Source organism: Bidens hawaiensis, unplaced genomic scaffold (assembly GCF_021521415.1).
Source record: "Bidens hawaiensis isolate Kalapana, Puna unplaced genomic scaffold, B.hawaiensis_p1.1 tig00023273_1, whole genome shotgun sequence".
Lineage (NCBI taxonomy): Eukaryota > Viridiplantae > Streptophyta > Magnoliopsida > Asterales > Asteraceae > Bidens > Bidens hawaiensis.
Genome location: NW_027493653.1, coordinates 347,383 through 371,672, shown reverse-complemented (window position 1 = coordinate 371,672; position 24,290 = coordinate 347,383). Strand labels below are relative to the sequence as shown.

The 24,290-nt window shown below is 36.5% G+C and overlaps 1 protein-coding gene across 1 annotated transcript; it reads right to left on the bottom strand.

Moving 5' to 3' along the window:
* Positions 1-12,707: 12,707 nt before the first annotated feature.
* Positions 12,708-15,996, bottom strand: LOC143567255 (uncharacterized). Its single transcript, XM_077053719.1, has 5 exons — positions 15,919-15,996; positions 14,889-14,958; positions 14,692-14,751; positions 13,099-13,213; positions 12,708-13,010 (listed from the first exon to the last, which is right to left on the bottom strand). The coding sequence occupies exons 1-5, from the start codon at positions 15,993-15,995 to the stop codon at positions 12,886-12,888; spliced, it is 447 nt and encodes a 148-aa protein (XP_076909834.1). The 5' UTR covers position 15,996; the 3' UTR covers positions 12,708-12,885.
* Positions 15,997-24,290: the final 8,294 nt, after the last annotated feature.

Sequence of the window (24,290 nt, the reverse complement as noted above, 5' to 3'; positions counted from 1 at the left end):
AGTTACAAATTACAAGTATAACAAAAAACAAAAAAAAAAAATTAGAAAGATGAAGGGCTTCTCAAGTCTCCACGTCGACGTCAGCCACTTCATCACCCTCATCATCTCCCGCAGCATCTGGCGCGGCCCGCTCCTCATCTCCAAACTGACCATAGTCAAGTTCTTCCTCCTCAATGGAGTCTTCTATCACGACGGTGTCAGGAGCAGATTCTTTCGCCGCGCCAGAGCCGCTGGCAGGGGCAACATCCCCCGCGCCACCATCATCGCCACCAGCCACCTCGCATTCATCGAGCAACTTCTTTAGCGCGCCGAGGTCGGGCTGGTCAGCAAGCGCAGCTATCTGCAAATCATTAGAAAAGTATTGAGTACAAAACACTTGGAAAATTAATCAAGAAAAACTCATTAAGGTCAAGGTACCTGCACAAGGATGGGGATGGGAGTATTCATATACTTCTCCCCCACCGCGGCCATGTCCGCGCAGGCCGCGTCGCTCTTGTAAGGGTACTCGGATGGGTTCTTCTTCAACATGCCATATTCATAGCCATCCGTAAACCCTTCAGCTCGACCCACCAAGCGCGCGGCAGCATTGCAGTCCATCACAAGGGCCTGAAACTCGCCAGAATATTTCATCGCCAAAGCGCAACGAGTCATGCCCTGTGACACCAGCCATTGGCGATCCTGCGCGAGGCCAGCAACAGACGTCTCGAGGGCAGGAACCTGGGAGTTTAATAACTCAACAGTTTCCTTGGTCTTTTTTAGCTCCTCTTTATCAGACGCTGCTGCCGCCAAAATTTTTTCTTTCTCCGCCTGCGCAGCATCAAGTGCTTCCTGGCTAGACGCTGCCGTCGCCAAGGCCTCATCTCTATCGGCCTGCGCGGCCGCCAACTCCTTCTTCAGGCGCGCAACCTCACTCTCCAGTGATGATTTCTCAGTGATACTCTGGACGATAGCTTGGTCACGCGCCTCCGCCTCCAGTTCCAAGTCACGCACTCTCCGCGCGTACTTGGCAACTTCGGCATCCGCCACCTGCTGCTTCTCCCGCGCAGCTTGGAGCTCATGCCCGCGCTTAATAAAGGCGGTGTTGGCACTTGCTCGGTTTTCGCTGAGCTCCGCCTGGAGTTTCTCAGCTCGTGCGCGAGCATCAGAAAGGTTCCAGGCAGCCACCTTAGCCTCTTGCTGGGCTTCCACAAGAGCATCGCGTACTTTAATATAATCACGATGAAGCTCTTGGGAGGCAGCAAAGAAAGCCGACCCAGCGAAAATGTGATCGTTGAGCAAGTCAGCGCGGGTGCGCCCCTCCTGATACCTCCTTTCAGTAGGAGGCACGGCATGAGCCCAGAAGTCCTCGCATACACCCATGGATTGGAAGGAACTGTCTTCGTTAATATTCCATCTCGGGCGGTAAACGTGGTCACCTTCCTGCAAAACACAAGAAATGTTCTAAGTCATAAAAACATACTTATATGGAAGTACGCGCAGCGGAGCAACAAATTAAAACATACCTGCGGGGATGAAGCAGAAAAGTCAGCGCCAGCCTCACCAGAAGTCTGCGCTGCGAAGTCTTGTGGCATCGCAGGGCTGGCACGGACTCCGAAGGAGTCTTCAGCTTGAGCTCCCTCATCCTCCTCATCTTCTTCAATCGGCCTCTTCTCCTGCGACCTGGAGGGCTCCAAACCAGTCTCGCGGAGAGGGCTGTGCGTAGGAGGAGGCGAGGGAGGTCTCGACGCCGCCAGTTCGGCGCGCAATACGGCTTCCTGCTCCTTTGTAATCCCAATAAGGGGAGACTCAGCACTAGCAGGAGCAGGAGCAGAACCAGCGGCGCCGGCAACGGCGCCAGGAGTGTCACCAGCAGCTTGTACGCCAGCTACAACTCCTATGAACAAATCAACAACAAAAAATGGTTTATGATTTGATCAAAACAAAAAATTCAGAAGACAATGGCGCAAAACATACCTTGGCGCAATTCTGTTCGCGCGGCGAACATCGCCATAAAGTTCATTCTACCCTTTTATGAGGGTAGAACAGGGGACTTCGAAGCAGCCCCCGGCGCAGCCTCAGCACCTTGTTGCGCCTGCGGCTGATCTGCTACCGTCGCCGGTCCTGCAAACATTCAAATGCGAAAAGATTTAATAATAATTCAATCAGAATCGCCCTCATTGAACCATTATGGGTAAGCAAATATACCTTTCGCAGGCGCGACACTGCTTCTCTCTTCAGCCGCGCGAAGGGAGGAGGTCACGCCACCATACCTCAAGTGGACAGGAGGTCTGCCCACTTTCACAGGCAGGGAAGCTAAAGAAACCTTGGTGGTAAACACCTGGGTTTCCTCAGGTCCCTTCGTTTGAGCATGGGGATGAGCGACAGGGGTGTCATCTTTCTTCTGTTTCTTACTGCCCCCTGCGCCAGATTTCCCCTTAGCTTTGCGCTTTAGTAGGGGCGCCTCCTCTTCCTCCTCCTCCTCTTCCGCGAGCTCCAGCTCGTAGTTTTCGAGCGCATCTGCAAATACAAGCAACATAACTGTTAATAAACTTTGGTATTCTAAAGGAATATGCATAAGTGCGAAGGCTTACCAGGCGCGTCGCTATCAAAGTCAAATTCCAGATCCACAGGGATGAACATGTCATCGAAGCGATCTGGGAAGCCCACCTCCCCAGCGCCCAGCGGGACGGAGCCACCCTCCACTTGATCGTCGTATGCGGCGTGGAAAAACTCCTTGGTTACTGCGCAAAAACAAGACAAATAATATCAGCAAAGGCAAATTTTATTAGCGCGGAAATAAAGCAATGCGATAACTTACGCAAGCCGTCCACTTGGATGACAGGCTCCGCCGCGCTGTCGGCCCACAGCTTACTCATGCCGACCCCCACCAGCGCCTCCTCGCGAATTTTCTTGGCGGGGGATGGTTCGGCGGTCAGTTTTTTAACCCAGGCGCCGGTTGGGTTCTTAATAACATCCGCATCCGCGGGCGCAGAATCGATCGCGCACATCGTCATGCGGATGGGGATTACACCAGCCCTGATGTAGAAGAACCTCTCAGACCAGTCATGAAGGCTCTTGAATGACACGGTGCTGCACTTAACCTTCTGACTGCGAGGAATAAAGGAGATCCAAGAATCTTGGATCTTGGGCTTGTAAAAAAATTGAAAGCGCCGAGGGGTGGGCTCCTCGCGCTGTGATTTGCACATGAACTCGAAATGAGTCATGCGCACAAGTCCAAACGGATGGACTTGGGATATATGAATACCGAAAAACCGTAACACCGCGCCTACAAACCTTGTCATCGGAAGACGAAGGTTGCAGTGGGTGAAAAAATGGGTGTACAGTGAAATATAGCCGGGAGGTGGGTCCGCCGCCGTTTGCCCGGCCACAGGCAACATGCAGCCAAACACAGGGAGAAAACCCTGTGACGAGATGAGGCTGTCGAGATCGGCCTGCCTCAGTTTGCAGGGGATTTCATTCCACCTTTTCGCGGCCTTGGTCCTCCCTACTTCCTCCGATGTGGTCTCAACAACCCTCTTCCCCTTGCCCTTTTGCTTCAATGTCGACATCACCACAGATTTCACACGGCGTCTTCGAGAGGCAATAGAGGTGATTGAGGGGTTAGAGGAGTCTGAGCTATCAGACATACAATAACAACAGCAACAGATAACAGGGTATCTGGAAGCAATAACCAGAAAATCGGAAAGATAGAAGCTTTGGAGTACACAACAATGAAGATGAAGATAAAAATTTTTCCTAAGGGCCTGCTTTTATAGGCCCAGGAGAGAGAAAATTGGCAACTGATCGGATTTCACGCGCCCCCACTCGCAGGTGTAAGCCAACGAGGGCGCGGCACGTGTCCCTAACACTGTTGAGGGGACATAAAAACGTAACGGAACTGCCACGGAGCAGAGACGCGCCTCCACTCGCAGGTGCAAACCAATGCGAGCGCGACACGTGTTCCAGACAGCTGTGCGAGGGGACATGAAAGGCAACTGTAGCACCTCGAGCACACGAAACGTCTGACACGTTTCCGGTGCACGTCACCACCAACCAACCACGTGTTTGGACCCTTCGTTTCAACCAAATGGATAGAACTTCGCGCAACGATGGAAACAACCAAGAAAACGACAAAACCCCATTAAAAAAACCAAATCAGTAAGTCTAATATCTATCTTACCGCGCTAGCGCGAGATAAGACACACATTAGACTGGGGGGCTTGAAGAGGTATGTACCCGCCTCAACATCGAGCGGGGCGGGTCAACCCACAAGATATATACAAGACATTAGAAATCAAAGATATTATCAAGGCACAAAGCCAAAACTTATGCGCACAGCGCATATCGCATATGCTCAAGCATCACATGCTTGCACATATCACATATGCTCAAGCATCACATATGCTCATGCATCACATATGCTCCGCGTATCACATGCTCACGCATCATATATGCTTATGCATATCACATCGTGCGTGGCGCATCCGCGCGCGGCGCATATCATATACTCGCGCATCATACATGCCCACCCATATCACAGTTGCGCATGGCGCAGCTGCGCGTGGGGCATCCGCGCGTGACGTGTATTACATGCTTGTGCGTATCACATCTGCGCATGAAATATCTGCGCGTGAGAATAAAGAGAAGACCTCGCGCATCCTCAGGATGGGCGCATATCACACATGCACATAATCAACCTCGTCCTTATCCAAATCAGGATTAGGGCAACCTTGATTGTGCACGTCAGACAACCTTCCAGAAGGCATCTTTTTAAGGAATAAGGATATGCTGTTGTTGACAGCTGCTAAATGAAAGGTGGACAGCTCAGCATGACTCATGGGTTACCACGTGATTATAACCAATGAAAAAGCACCAGGTGTCTCCAAGGACACGTGGCGCAAATCGATTGGAGGAGGCCAACAAAACCCTAATTTGGTCCCAGCTCAATCAGTGGAAACCCTAGCACTATAAATACAGCATCAACTCCACAAGGAAAGATATACAAAAACACAGTCACACAATCATACAGTATTCAGCTATTAAGCAATACTCTCCAGATTCCCTTACTCTCACATTATTATCTTCTCCTACATATACTTATTCTCACGCCGGAGGGTTACCCCAAAGAGGACCCCTCTGTCCCTTTCTGAGGGGTAAGTTAACGGCGTTGTTCATTTTGTAGGCGGAAGAACACAGATCCAGAAGAACCATCGGTGAAATAGTACAATCAAAACCCGAGGAAAGTAGATCTGCTACCAGTGAGTAGATCCACGTTTCTTCAGTATGGTTGAAAAGTATATTGTAAGCATTAAACTACTTTAGTGGCCAACCTTTGTGGACACTAGAAACACAATTTAAAACCGTGGGAATTAAGTGAATAGTGGTATCGCTGAAAAGATAACTCAAAACAAATGTGTATATTGTGTGTTCTCGAGAAGAAAATAGGTTCATGGATGAACTGAGAGTTATAATTTAAGTTCCAACTCAATTTCATCCTAATGTAAAAATAAATTTATTTTTATGTAGTTATTAATATGATCCATTATTATCCTTTACATAATAATAAATAATTAAATTATAATTTATTATATATTAATTTGGCAATTGTTGATAGACTATATTACCCTTACTAGTTAATAAAGGGTTTCCCGTTAGGTGTATATAAGGGAGATAATAGCCTAACATCATAACCTAAGGATACACACACACAATGTTCGTGTGCCATCTCTCTACCGAAATTGGTTCCTCCCTAGAACCCTAATCCCCATTCTTAATTATACGTTGTAAAATGGAACTCGACCAATCTGACAATCAGACCGTCTACGTTCTTCTTTGCTTCGGTTACTAATCACCATATTATAACAAGTACACACTTTATCTTTGGTTTATCATATTATACATGCTTTTTCCATCATCACATGAAGAACTGATCAATATGTGGTATAAGAGCGATGCTGATTAATCAATTCTTTGTGTTTTCCCTAAATCCTGGAACTTAATTCAGAAAACATGGGCTAAAACTTGATAAACCATATATTAGTTTTCGGTATTTATCATCAAACTTGATTTCATCATGAAAACTGTTTATGCAACTATTTATAATCCCTAAAATTCATAATTAATAAATCGTAATATTTTCAAAATATGTTAAACTATGCTTAAAGATTTCGATTCCAGAAATTTAAAACTTAATAGTTATTTTTTCGATGATATTCTTGGTGTTCATCATAATTTAAAAAATATATATATACATATTTTTGGTTTAGAATCTAGATCGTAATGTGTTTTCCTTAATTAATGGTTAAAACTTTATCTCCAAGATTGTTTGAAATCTTAAAATTAATATATGATATATTTCAAATAAATAAAAAATCTCGGATATAATCAAATCTTCAAAACCCAAAACAAATAAATTTCAATCCCTTAACTTTTGAACCAAACCTTATCGCTTAACAAATTTACAGGTCATAACTTTTCACAGATTATGGGTGTTAAAATAGGGTTTACATATTATAACTTTGTTTCCGGGAATTAAAAACCACTTATATATAGTTTCCGGAAACTACTTTTCCTGAAAACTTATTAAAAGCCGAGAACCCACTAAAATTCCAGAAACACTTAAAAGCCGGAAACTAATAAATCCCGAAACACATGGTTTCCGGAAACACTAAGTTCCCGAAAATCCAATATTCCAGAGAACTTCAAACTTCTTGGGAACTAAGGTGAGATTCTCAAAAACTAACTACTCTTGAGAACTCATAATTCCCAAGAACTTATAATTTCCCGAGAAATCTTAATTCCCGATAACAAAGGTGAAATTCCTGTAAACTAACTTTTCCCGGACTAATTCAATGTTTTCTAAGCACTTTAAGCCTCATAAATTTTACAAAACATAAAATGTTTAACTTGAATGAATTTTCGATGTATTACTTTTTCCTAAAGGTGATGTGCTACATCTACCCTATCATTCAAATCTAACTGCAAGCTTTGTTAGTTTTTGTCTAATATGATCTAAATGTCTCACTTCTGCCAAAAAATGAGGTGCTACATTTATATCCAGCAAAGCTAACCTGTGCATAACTAAAATAATTTTATCACTTCTGCCTAAAAGTAATGTGTTACAGTTGTTTTGTACACATAGTTAAATTAAATTTTACTTCTGCTCAAAGGTGATGTCTTTTTTGTTTAAGTAGAATTTTTATATAGTCTATTAGTTTGATATTAATAATATATGTATCTCATCTTCAATAAAATATAATGATCCACACATTAATGATCCTTCATTAATCTAATAATCATAATTATCGCCTGGCTTACTTTAGTACCCTATAATATTACTCACTATAATTTTCTTCTATAAATTGATATCTCATCAAATCATCCACTTTAATCTCAAAAACCAAAATAAGTTTTGCTATATAAAGAGTTTCAATAGCTTTTAGCTCTTCTCGTTTTTGATTATCCCTCAAGACATGATATGACAAACCTACTGCTCTTTTTGATAACAATCATTTTATCAAAAATTTGGTCATGACAAATGGGATTAGTTAAACATAATGTCTCTTATCATAATCAATAACTCATTTAAATAAATGTTATCACTAGAGTTATTATAGATTCAGTTTTTTCTAAAACTAATCTACTTTATTTGAAACAATCAAAATAACTTTTAAGAAGCATGCATTCCTTTTAAATTCTATTTATAAGGTTAAGTGATATCCTTGAATACATCATAAATATAGAATATCATGACCCATAAAATTAAGGGCTTACACATGAAAATAAATACACTTTTCCGGTACATACTAAAGTTTTCCACTAGTACAATTTGTTGCCTAAAGAATCAACTATAACACTTAGAAGTATCAAAGAAAAATGAGTGTGCTGATTAACAACCTTGGATTAAAAAAGCGTGAGGCGAACAAAAGCGAAGAGGTACTCAGCCGAGGGGAAAAGCACAAAAGCGAACGCTTTTTGAACGTAAGGCGACCTTATTTTAAAAAAATATTTAATTATGTATAAGCCGCATATTATATACAAACCACATTATAATATATATTAAACGTCTAAAATATCAACATATATATATCCCAAAATTCTAAGTATGGAACATTTTTTCGAGTATCATATTACTCGCTCAAAATATTAAAGTAGCATAAAAACAAGTTATCGAGTACCAAATTACTTGAAAGTGTTTCCAAAATAACATTATTCAAACTTGTTTCAACTTTCAAAAGTTTATTACCAAATGTGAAAAGTCCAGAAATGGCTAATTATATAGATTAAGTTGAAAATGGGTTAACTGGTCTCTTTTTGTACATAATGCCTTCGCCTCCTCGCTTTTTGAACAGACTTCGCCTTGGGTAGGCAAAATCGTTGAGGTGCTCGCCTTGGGTCGCTTCTCGCCTCACCTCGCCTTAAGCGCGCTTTTTTAAACCAAGTCAGCAACATACATACAAGAATAGAAATGCCTGTAAATACCTCCTCGAAAACAGTAAAAATAAGATTAGAGTAGAAGTTAATTTGCTTTTGAGAGTTTCAAAGTCAAATGGAGAACTGTTACTCCACGCAAATTGCTTAAGTTTGGTGAGTCTGTTAAAGGGGTAATGATGGTACCGAAATTCTTCACAAACCTTCTATAGAAAGAAGCCAAACCAATGAAACTACGTACCTGTTGGATTTAAGTAGGAAAGGGCTAGTCTTGAATTGCTTGGATCATTTTTTGATCAACTTAAATACTATGGGAGCCGATAACATAGCCAAGAATGTGACATGCTCTGTAAAGACTGCACATTTGTCTGAATTACCATAAATTTTAGCCCGAGATAGTACCTCGAATACTTGCTGTAAATGATGGGCGTGTTCCTGTTTAGGTTTACTAAAAATCAGTATGTCATCAAAGTACACCATCACAAAACGATCAAGGAACGAATTCAAAACTTGATTCATAAGGCGCATGAAAGTGCTCGGAGCATTGGAAAGACCAAGTGGCATTACGAGCAACTCATATAACCCCTCTTTGGTTTGCCTTCACATATTTGAATTTGGTGGTACCCACTTTGGAGATCAACTTTAGAAATACTACAGCTCCTACAACTAATCTAAGAGATCACTCAAACGTAGTATTGGGAATCGGTATTTAATAGTAATCTTGTTGATCGACTGGCTATCCATACGCATACGCCATTTCCCATTTTTCTTTGGTACCAACAAGGTGGGAACCGCACATGGAGTAAGTGATTCTCGAATCATGCCCTTGGATAATAAATCATCCACTTGTCTTCAAATTTCCAAACTTTCTTGTGGATTGGATCGATAAGAAGGTTTATATTGGAGGAAGGAACTGGGAATGAGGTATATTTTATGTTGTTGTCTCGTAATGGGAGTAGGGCGGAGGGTATTTCTAGTGGGAAACATGGCTATAGGCTTCAGGTAAGAGTTTAAGAAGTGGGTGGGGTTCGGTTTAGTGAAGGGTTTTGGTTCATTTAAACCAAGCAAAATGTGGTCCCTAAAAGAGGCATATTCATGTAGGTTAGACTTCAGGAGGATACCCTAAGGTAAAGGTTGTGAGGTTGCAGTAGGTTTAGGTGAGATAGGAGTGAGGGTAATTTTCTTGTTATTCTGTTGTAAAGAGTATGTGTTTTTATGACCATCGTGCACAACCCGCTTGCCAAACAACCATGGTCTTCTTAATAAGATATGACATACATATATTAGGATGACATCACACCAAAGTCGGTCCTTGTGCCACTGACTGATGCTAAAAGACACTAAAACCCGATGCAACACTTAGATTCTCTTGCCTTGATTGAACCATTGTATCCCATATGGAATGGGGGTGGGGTTTTATGGATAATTGTAATTTCGAAAAGGGTTTAAGTGGCAACATTAGCACAACTGCACCCATCAGTAATTAAATTACGTACCTTGTTTGATACAGTACAACGGGTGTGAAAGATTGTTTCATGTTGTAAGTCCGCTTAAGGTGTGGCGTCATTAATTAGGGATCGACAGATAACAAGACATTTACCCTCATCAGTTCCAATCACTTCCTCTTCGTTTTCAGTAACCAAGGCCCACCCTTCTTTTTGATCTTTGTTGTCATCTTAATCAACATGTTCGAGGTCTGCCAAAGTAACTATTCATTTGTTAGGGCATTCAAATGAAGCATGACCAATTCATTGACATCTGAAGCATCAACGGGGTGCTTTGGCAGAAGGGTTTATCAGTACTGAGGTGTTGGTCGGCCTCGAGGTCGTATTCGTGGTAGCTTTAGAATTGGCTGGAGCTTTACTAAATGAATTGGGCCTTTAACTTGATCTTTGGGCCTTTCGTTTTCCTTTGCTTCTTTATTCTACGTCCACTTTGTGGGATAAAATCATTAGTTCCTCCAAAGTAGAATAAGATCGCAGTTCAATAACAAGGGCAATCTGTGTTTCCAGCCCACCCAAATATCTAATTAGGGTTTGAGGATCATCAGGCGGTACATCACACTTCACGATAAGATGCTCAAAATCTTGAGAATACGCTTAAGCCGTATTGGAGCCCTTTTTTAATGCGTGTAGCTAGGTAAAATTGGTTTGCACATAATATGTTGGCATGAATTTCTTCTTCATTAATCGCTCTATCTTAGACCACGCCTTTATCTTCTCCTTTCCCAATCTTTCATTTTCTAAACAGACGTTTGCGCACCAAGTGAAAGCATACTTCCTTAACTTCAATGCCACACTTTAAATTTATTCTCTTCAATAGTTTGCTTGTAATCGAACACCCGTTCAACCATATTCATCCATTCGATGAACTCGTCGGGATCCAATCGACCTTCATATTCGGGCATGTCTACTTTGATGTCACTTGCAAACCAATTTCCGGATCCATTCCGGTTTACGTGTTCAGAAGTGCGGGAATGCCATTCGTACTCTTCTCCATCAGTATCATTATCGGTTAACTCCGGGCCTTTATCATGCGGCCCGCACCCCGATATGGTTAATTTGTTGATCTGCTCTTGCATCAATTGCATTTGTTGTACCATATGTTGTTTTTCAGCCTTCAAATTTTCAACCAATTTCTTCAAATCGGTGGTACTTCTTGTCTCCATAATTCACGTATGTGATGTAATTAAAGAGTCGTGAGATCAAAATGGTTAATTAGAGTTCATGTTGTATGAACGAGTGTTAACCCAATTACAACTCCAGGATCTTCGAATAAGGAAACAACGATTCGGATGTGATACAGCCACACCACACATACAAATTGTAGGGCAATTCCAATAATAAATTAACTACTAGAAAAAATAAACTTAAAAGTAAAAAAATGAATACAGAATAAATGAAAACACCAAAATGGTATACTTTTTTCCATCAACACTAGTTTGGTAAATAGTTTTTAAGGAACACCGTAATGTGAAATACTTTTTTCCTCCAATACTAGTTTGGGAAAAAACTTACTAATTATGTATTGAAAAACCCTCTTATCTATAAATACACACACATAATGAGGGATGATTTTTGGTAAAAAGTGTCAAAAGTACATTATTCACACTTTTTGATATGCTGTAGAAATGGTACTATAACATTATACACACACCCACACACACAAGTATATTATGCGTGTGTACCCGAGTTTTAAATAGTCCACTTAGGGAAAGAAATTGTTCTAAAATGAAAAGTGTAGAAACTTAACATTACGTTTGAGAGTTTTATTTTATTTAAAATCCAATTTAAACATCTTCAAATCCAAATTTTAACTTCCATTTCATAAGAACATATTCCTGCATAAACTAACATCTGCCCAGCATGCAATAACAGTGTGAAATGAATTTAGTAGATCTTAGAAAAAAACCAACAAATTTCACTCATTTCTAAATTCTAAGGGGAGCTTGAATGCATCTTTACTGCATTTGCTATTTGAAGTTGAAAACTAATACAATTTAATGAGAATCTAACAGATGCAATACAACTGTAGAATCCCAGATATATTATTTTGGGAATATTCTATTTCACATTATGACATATAACAATTATACATGTTATAATGTGTTGGCAAAGGTTTCTTAACTATAGGCAAAACTGAACCATAACTCCTAAATTAAGGCGAAAGTGTATATATGTAACATCTGTAATCGATTTCATTACCCTCTTCCTTTCCAATTCAGAAGATTAGTAGGTTTGTAAATTCCATGTATAAATTCTTGAACTAATGATGCTTATATGGCTTAGACACATAACATTCAATTATTAGAACTTGTTGAGTTGTTGGATAGTTTTGATTTGGAAAACAGGCAAGCTTTCCAAATCAAATAGAAGCTACAAAGCGTGATCGATTGTGTTCCCTTTCTTACATAACTGTGTCCTGCATATATGTTTTGACCTCAATCTGTATGGAAGACGATCAAAAGGTGATTAAAGCCATTTAATTCATCAAGAGGCTGATTTTGGGACTAAGAAAACTTAACACCAAAGATAGACATCTAAACCCATGACGAGTGCGCAAACATTTGGGACTAAACATGTAATTTCTCAAAAGTGGGACCAAAAGTCAAATTTTAGCTTAACAAGGCAGTGTAATATAATCTTCAGTATATAGATATGGTATTATATGATGTAACTAACTTTTTGTGAGATTTGTTAATGTTTGGAAGTGGTTTAGCAAAATGTGTGTATACTATAATTGAACCAAGTTTTGGCCAACACTTGTACCCTCGGTATATACTATATGATGTAACTAACTTTTTTGTGAGATTTGTTAATGTTTGGAAGTGGTTTAGTACAATGTGTGTATACTATAATTGAACCAAGTTTTGGCCAACACTTGTACCGTTGCCATGTTTGAACTTTAAAACTTATTTATCCCAACATCAATTACGGATTATAAATTTATAAACTAGCTTAAATTCAGAAAAAAAACTCAACATACCAGATTTGCATTTGCTTCAAGGCCTTGTAGAACGTAATCCCAAGTAAATTCAAGTCCTCTAGCACCCACCCAAAGGGGTGCTAACCTATGCAAAACAGAATCAGCAAACGCCCACCCTGCAAGTATGTGCTAATTAATAGTTATAAAAATTAAAATCCATTTTCATAAAAAATGATAAGAGCTTATAAGTTATTAGTCACTCACCAAGCCCAACTGCCTGGAATTTATGATTTTGAGAGATGTTTCTGTGAGTTAATTGAGTTAGGGCAAAGTAAAGCCCCGCAACATCTATGAAACCAATCAAAGCTTTCAACAGTTCCTAATCATTAAAAAAGAAAAAAAATATATAAGATAAGCAGCGTGTTTAAACTAATTATATTGCATTAATAACCAAAATACGACGAAACTTTTGTGACTTGTATTTGTCATAAAAATTAGGAAAATTGGACATCAATAATCCAAACTATTAACTATTGGCCAATATTAATCCCAACTAACAATATAACTAGTGACAATCCCAACTTTCAAGTTTGTTACCAACAACAAACCCAGACTAACAAATTGTTTACTCCGTTAAACTATGATGACGTGGCATATGATGTGGCAATTACATGACAATAACTTGGATTTAAAATAAATATATAATAATACTAAAATAGAGCGGGGCCCACCACCCACCACTTCATCTTCCTTCTTTTTCTATTACATTGGAACACCACCTTCTACCACCACAAAACAACCGCCTGCCACCACAGAACCACCGCCAGCACCAACGTTGCCTACCACAGAACCACTTCTAAATTCATCCGGGTTTCAAAATTAAAACATATTTTTTCAAAAATAGCAAACTTGACGGAGTTGGGTTGGTCGAGATCTCAAGCAAGTCGAAAAAACAGAGTTGCTTGGTGGTTTCAGATTTGCATTCGACAATTCCGGCCATCGGAGAAACGATTCAGACCTGTGGCTTTTAGATCTTCAATTCTTTCAGATGTGGGATGTTTTAGATCTATGTTATGGAGACAAGCGTGTGAGAGACGGTGAGTTTCAAGCGACGGTGACGGAAGGTTTCTAAAGTCTGTTACAGTGGAGATGAAGTTGGGGGTGGTAGTGCGGCTGGAGACAGCCGGATTTCCGGAGGTGGAGACGTGCCGGATTTGTAGATGCGGCTGGAGGATGAACAAGACGGGGACAGGCCGGCGGGGGTTCAATGGTACCCGACGTTGGTGGTTGGCGGTGGTTCTATGATGGCCGACGGTGATGGTTCTAAGGCGGCAGAAAGTGGTACAGGGATGAAGCTATTTTTGGAGAAGATGAAGTGGTGGGTCCCACTCTATTTTAGTATTATTATATATTTACTTTAAATCCGTCATTGTCTTGTAATTGCCACATCATATGCCACGTCATCAGAATTTAACGGAGTTAACAATTTGTTAGTATGGGTTTGTTGTTGGTAAAAAACTTGAAAGTTGGGATTGTCACTGGTTACATTATTAGTTGGGATTAATATTGGCCAATAGTTAATAATTTGGATTATTGATATCCAATTTTCCTAAAAATTATAACAAAGATTAAACAAAATACGTGTCATAAAACGACAAAAACGTCCTTGACATAGTTTTCTTTGTTTGTTCAATCAAATTACTTGATAAATGTTGGAAGATTAATGAACACTAGCTGATAGCCTGATAATAAGTGAAAAAACTGTTTTGTACCTGCTGAATTTAACTAACATAGTGACAGATTTAACACCATTACTAAATAATTAAAATAACACAAAAGGTAAATAAATGTTTTTACCTGAGATGGATCGAATATATCAGATTCAGACACCTTTAGAAATGTAGCTAAGCAAACCAGCTGTCCAAATAATCAAATATTCAACACAGATTACATTAATCAGTGTACAGAGAAATAAAGCAGATACTTAATATAAGTTGTGACGATAAATTCAGAGTAATTAACAATCTAATGAAATCAAACACAGGATATCATACCTTCACCAATGCTGTCACAAGATAAACAACAGCAGTTTTGACAGAAGTGCCAAGTGTATCATACTCAGATCTGCAGTTATATCATAAACAACATTTAAAAACACAAACTTAAAATGAATCAATCTCATCTATATCTATCAGCAAATGTTACAGCTACAACTAGCACAAATTTGATGTTCATCGCAATAAAATTAGTTTAATTAATTAACAAAATCTCCTAACAAGTAACAAGGATCGAAAACTCCTAAATTTTATATGCTGATCGAAGCAAACACAGTCATGGTTGTAAAAATCCCGACTAGGTGCCGATTAATCACTAGGCAGTACCCACCGACTAGTCGCCGATTAATCGCTATTTGGTCAAAATTGGTCAAAAGTGAAAATTTTATAAGTAAAATGAATTTGGTGTATATATGCATATATGTATATTTGAAAAATTATATATAAATTCCAATCCGATTAATCGCTAGTCCCTACCCCACCACCTGACTAGCGCCTAGCAATTTCTACAACGCTGAGCACCGTTGTTTAACTGATCTAAAGAGGCTCATATGAGCATGAACTTAAAATGAATAAATCACATCTATATATATCAGCAGATGTTACAGCTACAGCATTCAGCACAAACTTGATGTTCACCGTGATAAAAATTAGCTCCACTATTCACAAACACGGTTTTCCTACCTAACAACCATCAAATTTCTGATTATCAGTTCAATTAATTAACAAAATCTCCTAACAGCACGTATCCGAAAGTCGCAAAATTAATATACTGATAGAAGCAATCACAATTGTTTAACTAATCTATAAAATCTCCTACGACACAAACTTATTATGAGCAAATCTCATCCAAATCTATCAGAAAATGTTTCAGCTGCAACATTTAGCCCAAATTCAATGTTCATCGTGATAAAATTAGGTCAATTATTCAACTGATAGAGCTACAACACTTAGCACAAATTCGATCAGCTGATTATTATTAACAATATATACTGTAGAAAATTAGGTGAAAGAAGAAACGGAGACTAACAGAGGAGTAGCGGAATAGTAAACGGCGTGAGGACCGAAAGTTAAGATTGCACAGTTGAAGAAGTGAAACATCGTCATCTTCTCCTTCTCCAAGATGTAGATCCAGGTTTTTTGGGTGAGTTCGAGATTGGCTAATCTCCTTCTAAAATAAAATAACACTAAATGTAAAGAGACTTGTTTTAATCAAATTTTTCATGTTCTCCATTAAAAACCAAACATGCCTTTTATAGGCTTACAATACGTAAATAATGCATGAAATAAGGAAGATAGGTTTAGTGGTATAACTACCCACTAATACTTCTAGGAATTGAAATACCTAAAATAAAGGAAATAACCAACTAATGCAAATAATCATGGGATTGACTAGAGAACGTGCAAATAATCCAAACGACGAAACAATGTTTCAATTCGGTTGCTTGAATTTCCAATTAACAAAAATCAGGTCATTTGAATCACCGTTTCGAAATAAGTTTTACATCAGTCGACTCATATCGTTCTTCCGATCAAAAGCCCTAAAACATCGGTTTGAGAACTAGGGGAAAAATATAACGACGTTAAGTATTTTTTAACGGAGGACCGGTAAGACAAAAATAGTTAAAAGGTGGGATTATTTACTTCCAATTTTCCAAATTAAAACAACGTATTCTTCTTTGCCCGTAACGCAAATAATCAAATAATAAACCAACATAAATTGATAAAACAATTCAAAAGAAGAGTAAAACCAACTCGAACCATAATCGTCTTCAGTCGGGCGTGGATTTGGTTGTTCGATTATGGTTGCTATTAGTAATAAATGAAAAATATAAATTAACAATAACAATCGACCCATAATAGTTGGAATGACAACAGTCGATTAGGTTGGATTCTGATAACTTTAGTGGCTAAGACTTAGCCTATTTTACCTAAAAATATATTTAATTTCAAAACTAAATGTTTATTCAAGTTTTTCGGGTTAACCCGAAACCTATAAATCATACCCAATAACTCGAATTACTTCGGTACGGGTTCGGGTTAGTTTTTTCTCGGGTTCGGGTTTTTTGGGTCAAGTTAGTTCGGGTTCGGGTACGGGTTTTCTCGGGTTGGGTTTCGGGTTACGGGTAAAAGTGACAGGCCTACTGGCGTAAGGTGTAGGTGTCGGCTGAACCGTGTGAAATTTTTTTTCTAAATATATATATATATATATATATATATATATATATATATATGGGAGATTTCTTTTGATAACTACTTTGAGTTTTAAGAACTCGAAAGAACTTAACGTAACAATTTCTTTTTTGATTTTTTTTACATATACGTAATATATGTAGGTTACATGTACGTAAAAAAATTACATAATTTTTTACGCACCGAGTCGACTTATTACATAAGTGTAACGGACGTTTAAATTAGTGTAATCACTGTACATCTTTATTCTCTCATATTTTAATTTTTTAATCACATTTAATCTTAACCACATAATCTAATCTATTTAATTAAATGTGTGGCCAAGAATGGAGTTCTTAAGTCCTTAAAACTCAATAAGGTTCTCAAATTACCCTCCCCTACATATACATACATACATACATATGGGAGATTTCTTTTGAGAACCACTCTGAGTTTTAAGAACTTGAAATAACTCAACGTAATAATTTTTTTTTTGAATTTTTTTGCACATACGTAATATTGCATATACGTAAAAAAATTACACAATTTTTTACGCACCAACTCGACTTATTACATAGGTGTACGGACGTTTAAATTAGTGTAATCACTGTACATCTTTATTCTCTCTCTTACTTTAATTTTTTAATCACATTTAATCTCAACCACATAATCTAATATATTTAATTAAATGTGTGGTCAAGAATGAAGTTCTTAAGCTTTTAAAACTCAACAAGGTTCTCAAAATATCTCTCCCCTATATACATACATATGTATATATATAGAAAATAGTTCAAATAAAAATTAAGAGGTTCTTAGGAATGGTAAGAATCAATAGATTTTTGACATATGACGTTACAACCTATTGTGAAAGAACAATTTTAGGAAACTATGTTAGTTATAATGGTGAAAGAGTAATTCTAGGAAACTATGTCGGGTTGGTAATTTTAAACTTCAACCATTGATTAACATGATCCAATAGCTATGATTTTTTCCTACTTGTTTCTAGGATAACCCTCTCCCATGTATATATACAGGGTAGATTTCAAATGAGAACCACTTAGAATTTTAAGAACTCGAAAGAATTCAGTGTAACAATTTTTTTTTTAGAATTTTTTTTACACATGCGTAATATATGTAGGTTACATACACTTAAAAAAATTACAGAATTTTTTACGCACCGAGTCGACTTTTTACATTTTTATAACAGACGTAAAAATTAGTGTAACCACTTATATCTTTATTCTCTCTCATACTTTGACTTTTTTTGCCAGATTTAATCTCAACCAGATATTCCAATCCATTTAATTAAATGTGTGACCTAAAATGGAGTTCTTAAGTTCTTAACCATTCCCATTCACAAACCACCTCAACCGAAACTTTCTTATAAAATTAATTTCTCTATCTTCCACATACCCAACCCAACCAAACCCAAACTTTTCACACTCATTAACAACCCAACTTCAATATTTTTTATTAAATAAATATAATTTATAATTGTTATTTATTAATAATTGTTGTTTTTTTTATTAAAAGTGTTCATAAATATAAAAATAATTTTTTATTTAAAAATAACCAATATATATTTAATTTAAAAATATTTAATCAGATAATGTTAGATTGTTTAGATAATAAGTTTTATCCGAAAAATCTTATGAATCAATACGGAGTTGACAAGTGTCGGATAATGTATATCAGTAATGGTTAATATTTAACTTATTATAAAAATATATTTTTTGTGCAATCTTATGTTTTTTAATAAAATTTACACCTGTGTGTTCACAAAAAAAAACTAAACAATACTGTGTTTTTAGATTTTTTTAAAACTTATTTAAAAGTTATTAAGGAAAAATAATTTTTGTTAAAATTAATTAGTATGAAAAGAAAATGAAAAATAAATTAAAATGTGAACCAATACATGAATGACATGTGACCATCATGGAAGTTGGCAAACTAGGTTGTGAGAGCAAACCGGTTTGGCCATATTTGATGAATTTTATAATTTGTTTCTTTTTCAAATAGTGTTTCAACCCAAATCATTTCACCAATGGGGGTGGTCTTAAAACTAAACATGGTTCTCAAAAGATCCATTCTCTCTCTCTCTAGAACGCATCCTCCCTCCTCAATATCCCGCCTAGAATTCTTGGATTTTAAGACCCGAACTCCTCAACCCGACCCACTCCTCGGCTAGAAACCCTAATCACCGTCTTCTACTTCGTTCTGACTCTCATGTCGGCTGTCCATTCTCACCGCAATCTATCACTTGAAACAGTAATCTTGTTACTCTTTTCAGATTTTGATTTGCTAATAGGCTTTCTTCACGTCGATGTACAGTCCTTCTCTATTAATCTTCAATGGCAAATCGATTTGAGATTGTCCCACCCCTCGCTCAATCTTCTCATTGCTTAATCTTCAATCACTGTAAGTTTGTGCCTAATGCATTCTTCTTTTTAATTTTAATAATTTGCTATCTGTAATCCTACTAATTCAAAGGTTAATTAAGTATTAGGGTTTTGATTGCCTCTTCCGACTCTTGCCAAAATCCAGGTACATGATTTATGTTCCAGTCTGTTGCTCTAGCAAGTATTTTACTAAAAGTGTTCAGTCAACGTTTCTTTCCCTTTTCTGCATTTTGCCCCTCCGTTCCATAGGGTATCACATCATTTTCTTCATTTTTTTTATAGTGTTTTATTTCAAATTTCAGTGTTTTATAGCATGTATAGATGGAAATGCCTAATTGATTGGGTAAAATTTTAAGTTCTATGATATTTGAAATTCATATCGGGTTTTGTTGTTCGTTTCGAGTTGAATTTCTGATTCTTACTAATATGTAGACTACTGATTTATGACGTGTTATCTAATGAAGGCATTGCATGGTAACATGTTTTTTTTTTTTACTTTGTATTTTATTGATTTTTTAAATTTGAACTTTGAAAATTTGAATTTTTCTACTAAATTTATGGCATGCTTATTTGAATTTAACTAACTGTTATTTTTTATTTTATTTTATTTTTTTTGTTCTTCATGGTTTTGCTTGATGTTAACTTATGAATATATTCTAACATAGTGCATTATAACCAGGTAATTGTTATGGTTGCAAGCCCTAAATTAGAATCTAACAAATACTGAAGACTGGAAATGAAAAAGATGTGTAATCAACTGGTTATTATAAATCTTTAATGATAATCACATATGTTTGGGTTGCAGATGATGTTGATATTTGCTATTGCATTCACAAAATCATAGGCACTTAAGAAACCAGGTATTTATTTAAGTGTTGCCCATTTGTTTTGTTGATTAATGTAGTTTGGTGTTTAATACAAAATAAGATTTAGGTTTAAAAGCTCAAATTCATGATTTACGTTATTTGTGTTTGGAAGTAAACTTCAAAATGCAGTGTTAAACTTGTGTGGAAGCATCAATTAGATATATCTTAGCCCGGTGCCCTGGTTTGGATCCTAGCACTTGAGGTTTAACATGGCAAATGACTAGGATGCATGGGAACCCTAAAGTTCATAAGTAAGTCCACATACCATTCTTTTTGTTATGCATTGTATTGATAATTTGTCAGGAAGGATGACGTGATGGTTTGGGAAAAGAGGCATCTTAGCAAACAACCTGATTATAATATCTTTGGTTCGTATCCATCTCTCCATATGTGTATATAAATATGATGGTTGGAGCCATTGGTACCTCAAACAATCAACTACCAACTCAAATCGATTCATGCATTGTTAGTGTCCCTGATTCATCAGATGATTCTTACATCAATAAATTTACCTATTTTCTAACAAAAGTTGTTTAGTTTATATTTTTTAGTTGTGGGTTGATTTGATTTTGTTGTAAGTTACAAATTTATTTTTGGTCAGGGTTTACAATAGGAGAATGGATATCCTAAGGAGTAAAAGAGACTCCATATCATGAGTGTCTTTTTTTCTTTGATGTGTGTCAAACGGTTTGGGTTGGCTTAATAGGTGTTTGTCCATCTTTTTATCTTTTGTAAACTTAAAGTTGTTGATATTTTAAGCTATATAATTTGATATTAAAAATTGTGTTAGTTGTTGTGACTCCTATGTTCTGAAGTTTTAGGAATCAGGACCAAATTAATTATAGAAAGTAAGTTGTACTTGAAATATTATAATTCAGTTGTATAAACATATGCAAATATGTGTGCTAACTCTATTGTATCACCGATTGTAGGATTAGTTGTTCGCTTATTTTTGTTATTAATATAAATAAATCTTATCTTTTCGAGCCCAATCATTTTTTATTCTTATATCTTGGTTATTCGGGCAATGCAAATGATACTAAAATACCCACCAAAACGAATTTGAAGTAGAGATGATAGTTGTTTTGGAAATTCGCTTCTTACTATGTCATTAGTAAAGAGCCATAATAAAGTTTTTTGCATCGGTAAAATAGTCAAAAATTACTATTTTTTTAGTAAACGGGACATAAATGTTCCTGCGATTTAACCCTACCAAAATCTTCAGTCAACTTTTAATTTTAAATGTTCCTACATCAACATCAGATTAGAAACTTTTTTTACGAATCATAAATGTCTTCATAGTTTTTTACACATTAAATATATGATCACATTTTTTTTCTTAGAGGTGACTATAAGCCGTTTACTCTAAATGGTCCAAACTTTGCCATAATATGATGTTTTACTTGATAAATAAATGTTTTACTTGTCATGTGTTAACTAACTAGGCTCCCTCACTCCTCAATATCCTGTCCGGAACTGTCTAATTATCTATTTCCTACCTATAATTTCCTGTCTATAATGTGATACACAACGTTCGTGAATTAAAACTGTAATTTAATTTGTTCTTATTTTAACTCAATACGTGAATTTATTTGCTATTATTTTATTTATAAAGTTATAATTATACAACTTTAGATGTTGAACCCGTGTATACACAGGTACCTAACCTAGTATATAATGTATGAGAGGAGGGCAAATTAAGACACATTGGTTTTAAGAGATTTACAATATATGTTAGTATGTTACAAATGGTACAACCTTCAATGCATCTAGGATAAGGCAAACTTGTCCAATAAAAACGCATATAAGGTTACTAAACAATAGTTTACAACATTGGCCCCTTCACTTTGCCTAACTTTTGTAAATTTTAAAAACAGTTACAACTATGATCCTTGATCTTTCACTAATATGTGATTTTTATTTTCACTTTAACCCAACTTTCCCCATTATTTTTAAGCGTTAATAACTTTTTCATACGTTAAAATTTTTTAAAAAAAATTGCACCAAAAATACGAGCATATTTTCTTCTTTAATTTGAGTATGATATTGTTATATTTTTTTTTTCAGTTAAAAAATAGCATTTTATTTAAGGGCGTTTGCGGTCTAGTTTTGATGGTTTTTAAACTAAACCGTGAGTCAAACCGTTAGTAACGGGTTATCGTCGTCGAAAATTGAAACCAAAACTTTGAAGATTGAAAATGACCGGCCAAAAGATAATGAAAAAATTAAACCGTGAAACAAAACCAATGGTCGATTTGAACAGTTTTACGGTTTCAAACCAGACAATGAACACCCATAAACTTGTTACGTGATTACCAAGTCTATGTTTCCCGCTGCATCGTGCGTACATCCGTCTAGTGTATATATATATATATATATGTGTGTGTGCGCGCGCGCGCTAAAATCATGATCGACCTCTTTGAAATTTTGACACCGACCATCTTCCAACCCTGTGAAATTTTTATCCTGGGATTGATATTTGATATGAGTTCGGCTTAACATGTTTCAATAGAATATATTCTCAATCCAATTTCAAATTGGCGAATGGGATCAAAACGATTTCACCAAAATATGTTTTTGAATCACCAAGATATACTTTGACTTTACACCTCTATTTATTTGGATTTCGGGATGAAAAAGTAATCTGAACATAATTTTTTATTTGTAATTCAAAACATTATAAAAAGACCCAACATTTTATAATCTTTAGACTTGTAAATTATTTAAAATTGAGCTGTTTTGCATGTAAAACTTACACCCTATAAAGAAAACTTGATCATTCCGAGTTACTACGCATAAATAGGTCCAAAACGCGGAGATCAAATTTGACTTCTAAGTATATTTTCAAGCTCCATCTCGTTTGTTAACTAATTTGAGGCTCAAGTTCGAGTTTGAATCACTATTATCAACATTTTAGTTATTATAAATCAAAATTCCTTTTTATTTTTGTCTTTTAGACATAGCCAATTTATGAATCGGGGCCTTTAAATAGTTCAATTTCACTCTATCTTTTAAATGACAGAGTGTCTCCCCTTTTGTCCTTTATATTAACGGATGTTAAGATTTTCAGTTAAGTCGTCATATGTGCACTGCACATGAGATCATTTTAGTCTTTTTTATCTCTTGAAGGGCTATTTGTGTAATATAGGTAAAGATTGTGTACTCCAAAAATTACAAGGGCTATTTATGTCAAAAATAAGAAATCCTACTTCCCCAAAACTAAAACCCTAATTTTTAGCCACCATCCAACCTCACTTGCAACCCATCGTTTCCACCACCACTGTCTACCACCATCTACCATCACTACCGTCTACCACCACAACCGCTTACCACCATCTACCACTATAACATCTATGAAATTTCTTGCATAAATCATTTGCCTTTTGCACTCATATTTAATGAAGTTCTCGTATTTATTTCATCGTCTGCATTTATTAGTGTTGAATTACATGTTATTTATTGAATAACATGATCTTTATATGCGTAATTATACGATCCTATGTTCATTTCATCATAAGCATGCTTAATCGTTAATGTTGAACCGAAATGCATAGATTAATATTTTATAATATGTAATAATATATTTTGTTATTATTAATTTTATCCTAAGTATTTAAATTAGTCATATGATTAAAAAAAAGGGGCAACTTCATATAATAATAGTAACCAACTTTCAAAATTGTTCCAATTAAATCACTCAACTTAAAAAAGTGTTCCAATTAAGTCACTCAACTTTCATATTTTATTAAATTAAAGGTTTTAGCATGTTTTTTAGCCCTTGTCTTTTTTGTTTCACATAGGAAATCTTTTTATCTTTTCTTTTAAGTTGACGCTGAGTGGCGACGTGAATTTTATTTTTTATTTTTAAATTTTAAGATAATTAACATTTTTTTAAAATTTTTAACTATATATATTGAAAATTCTGGCCACACATCTTATCCTCTACTTCTTTCTTGACGCATAAA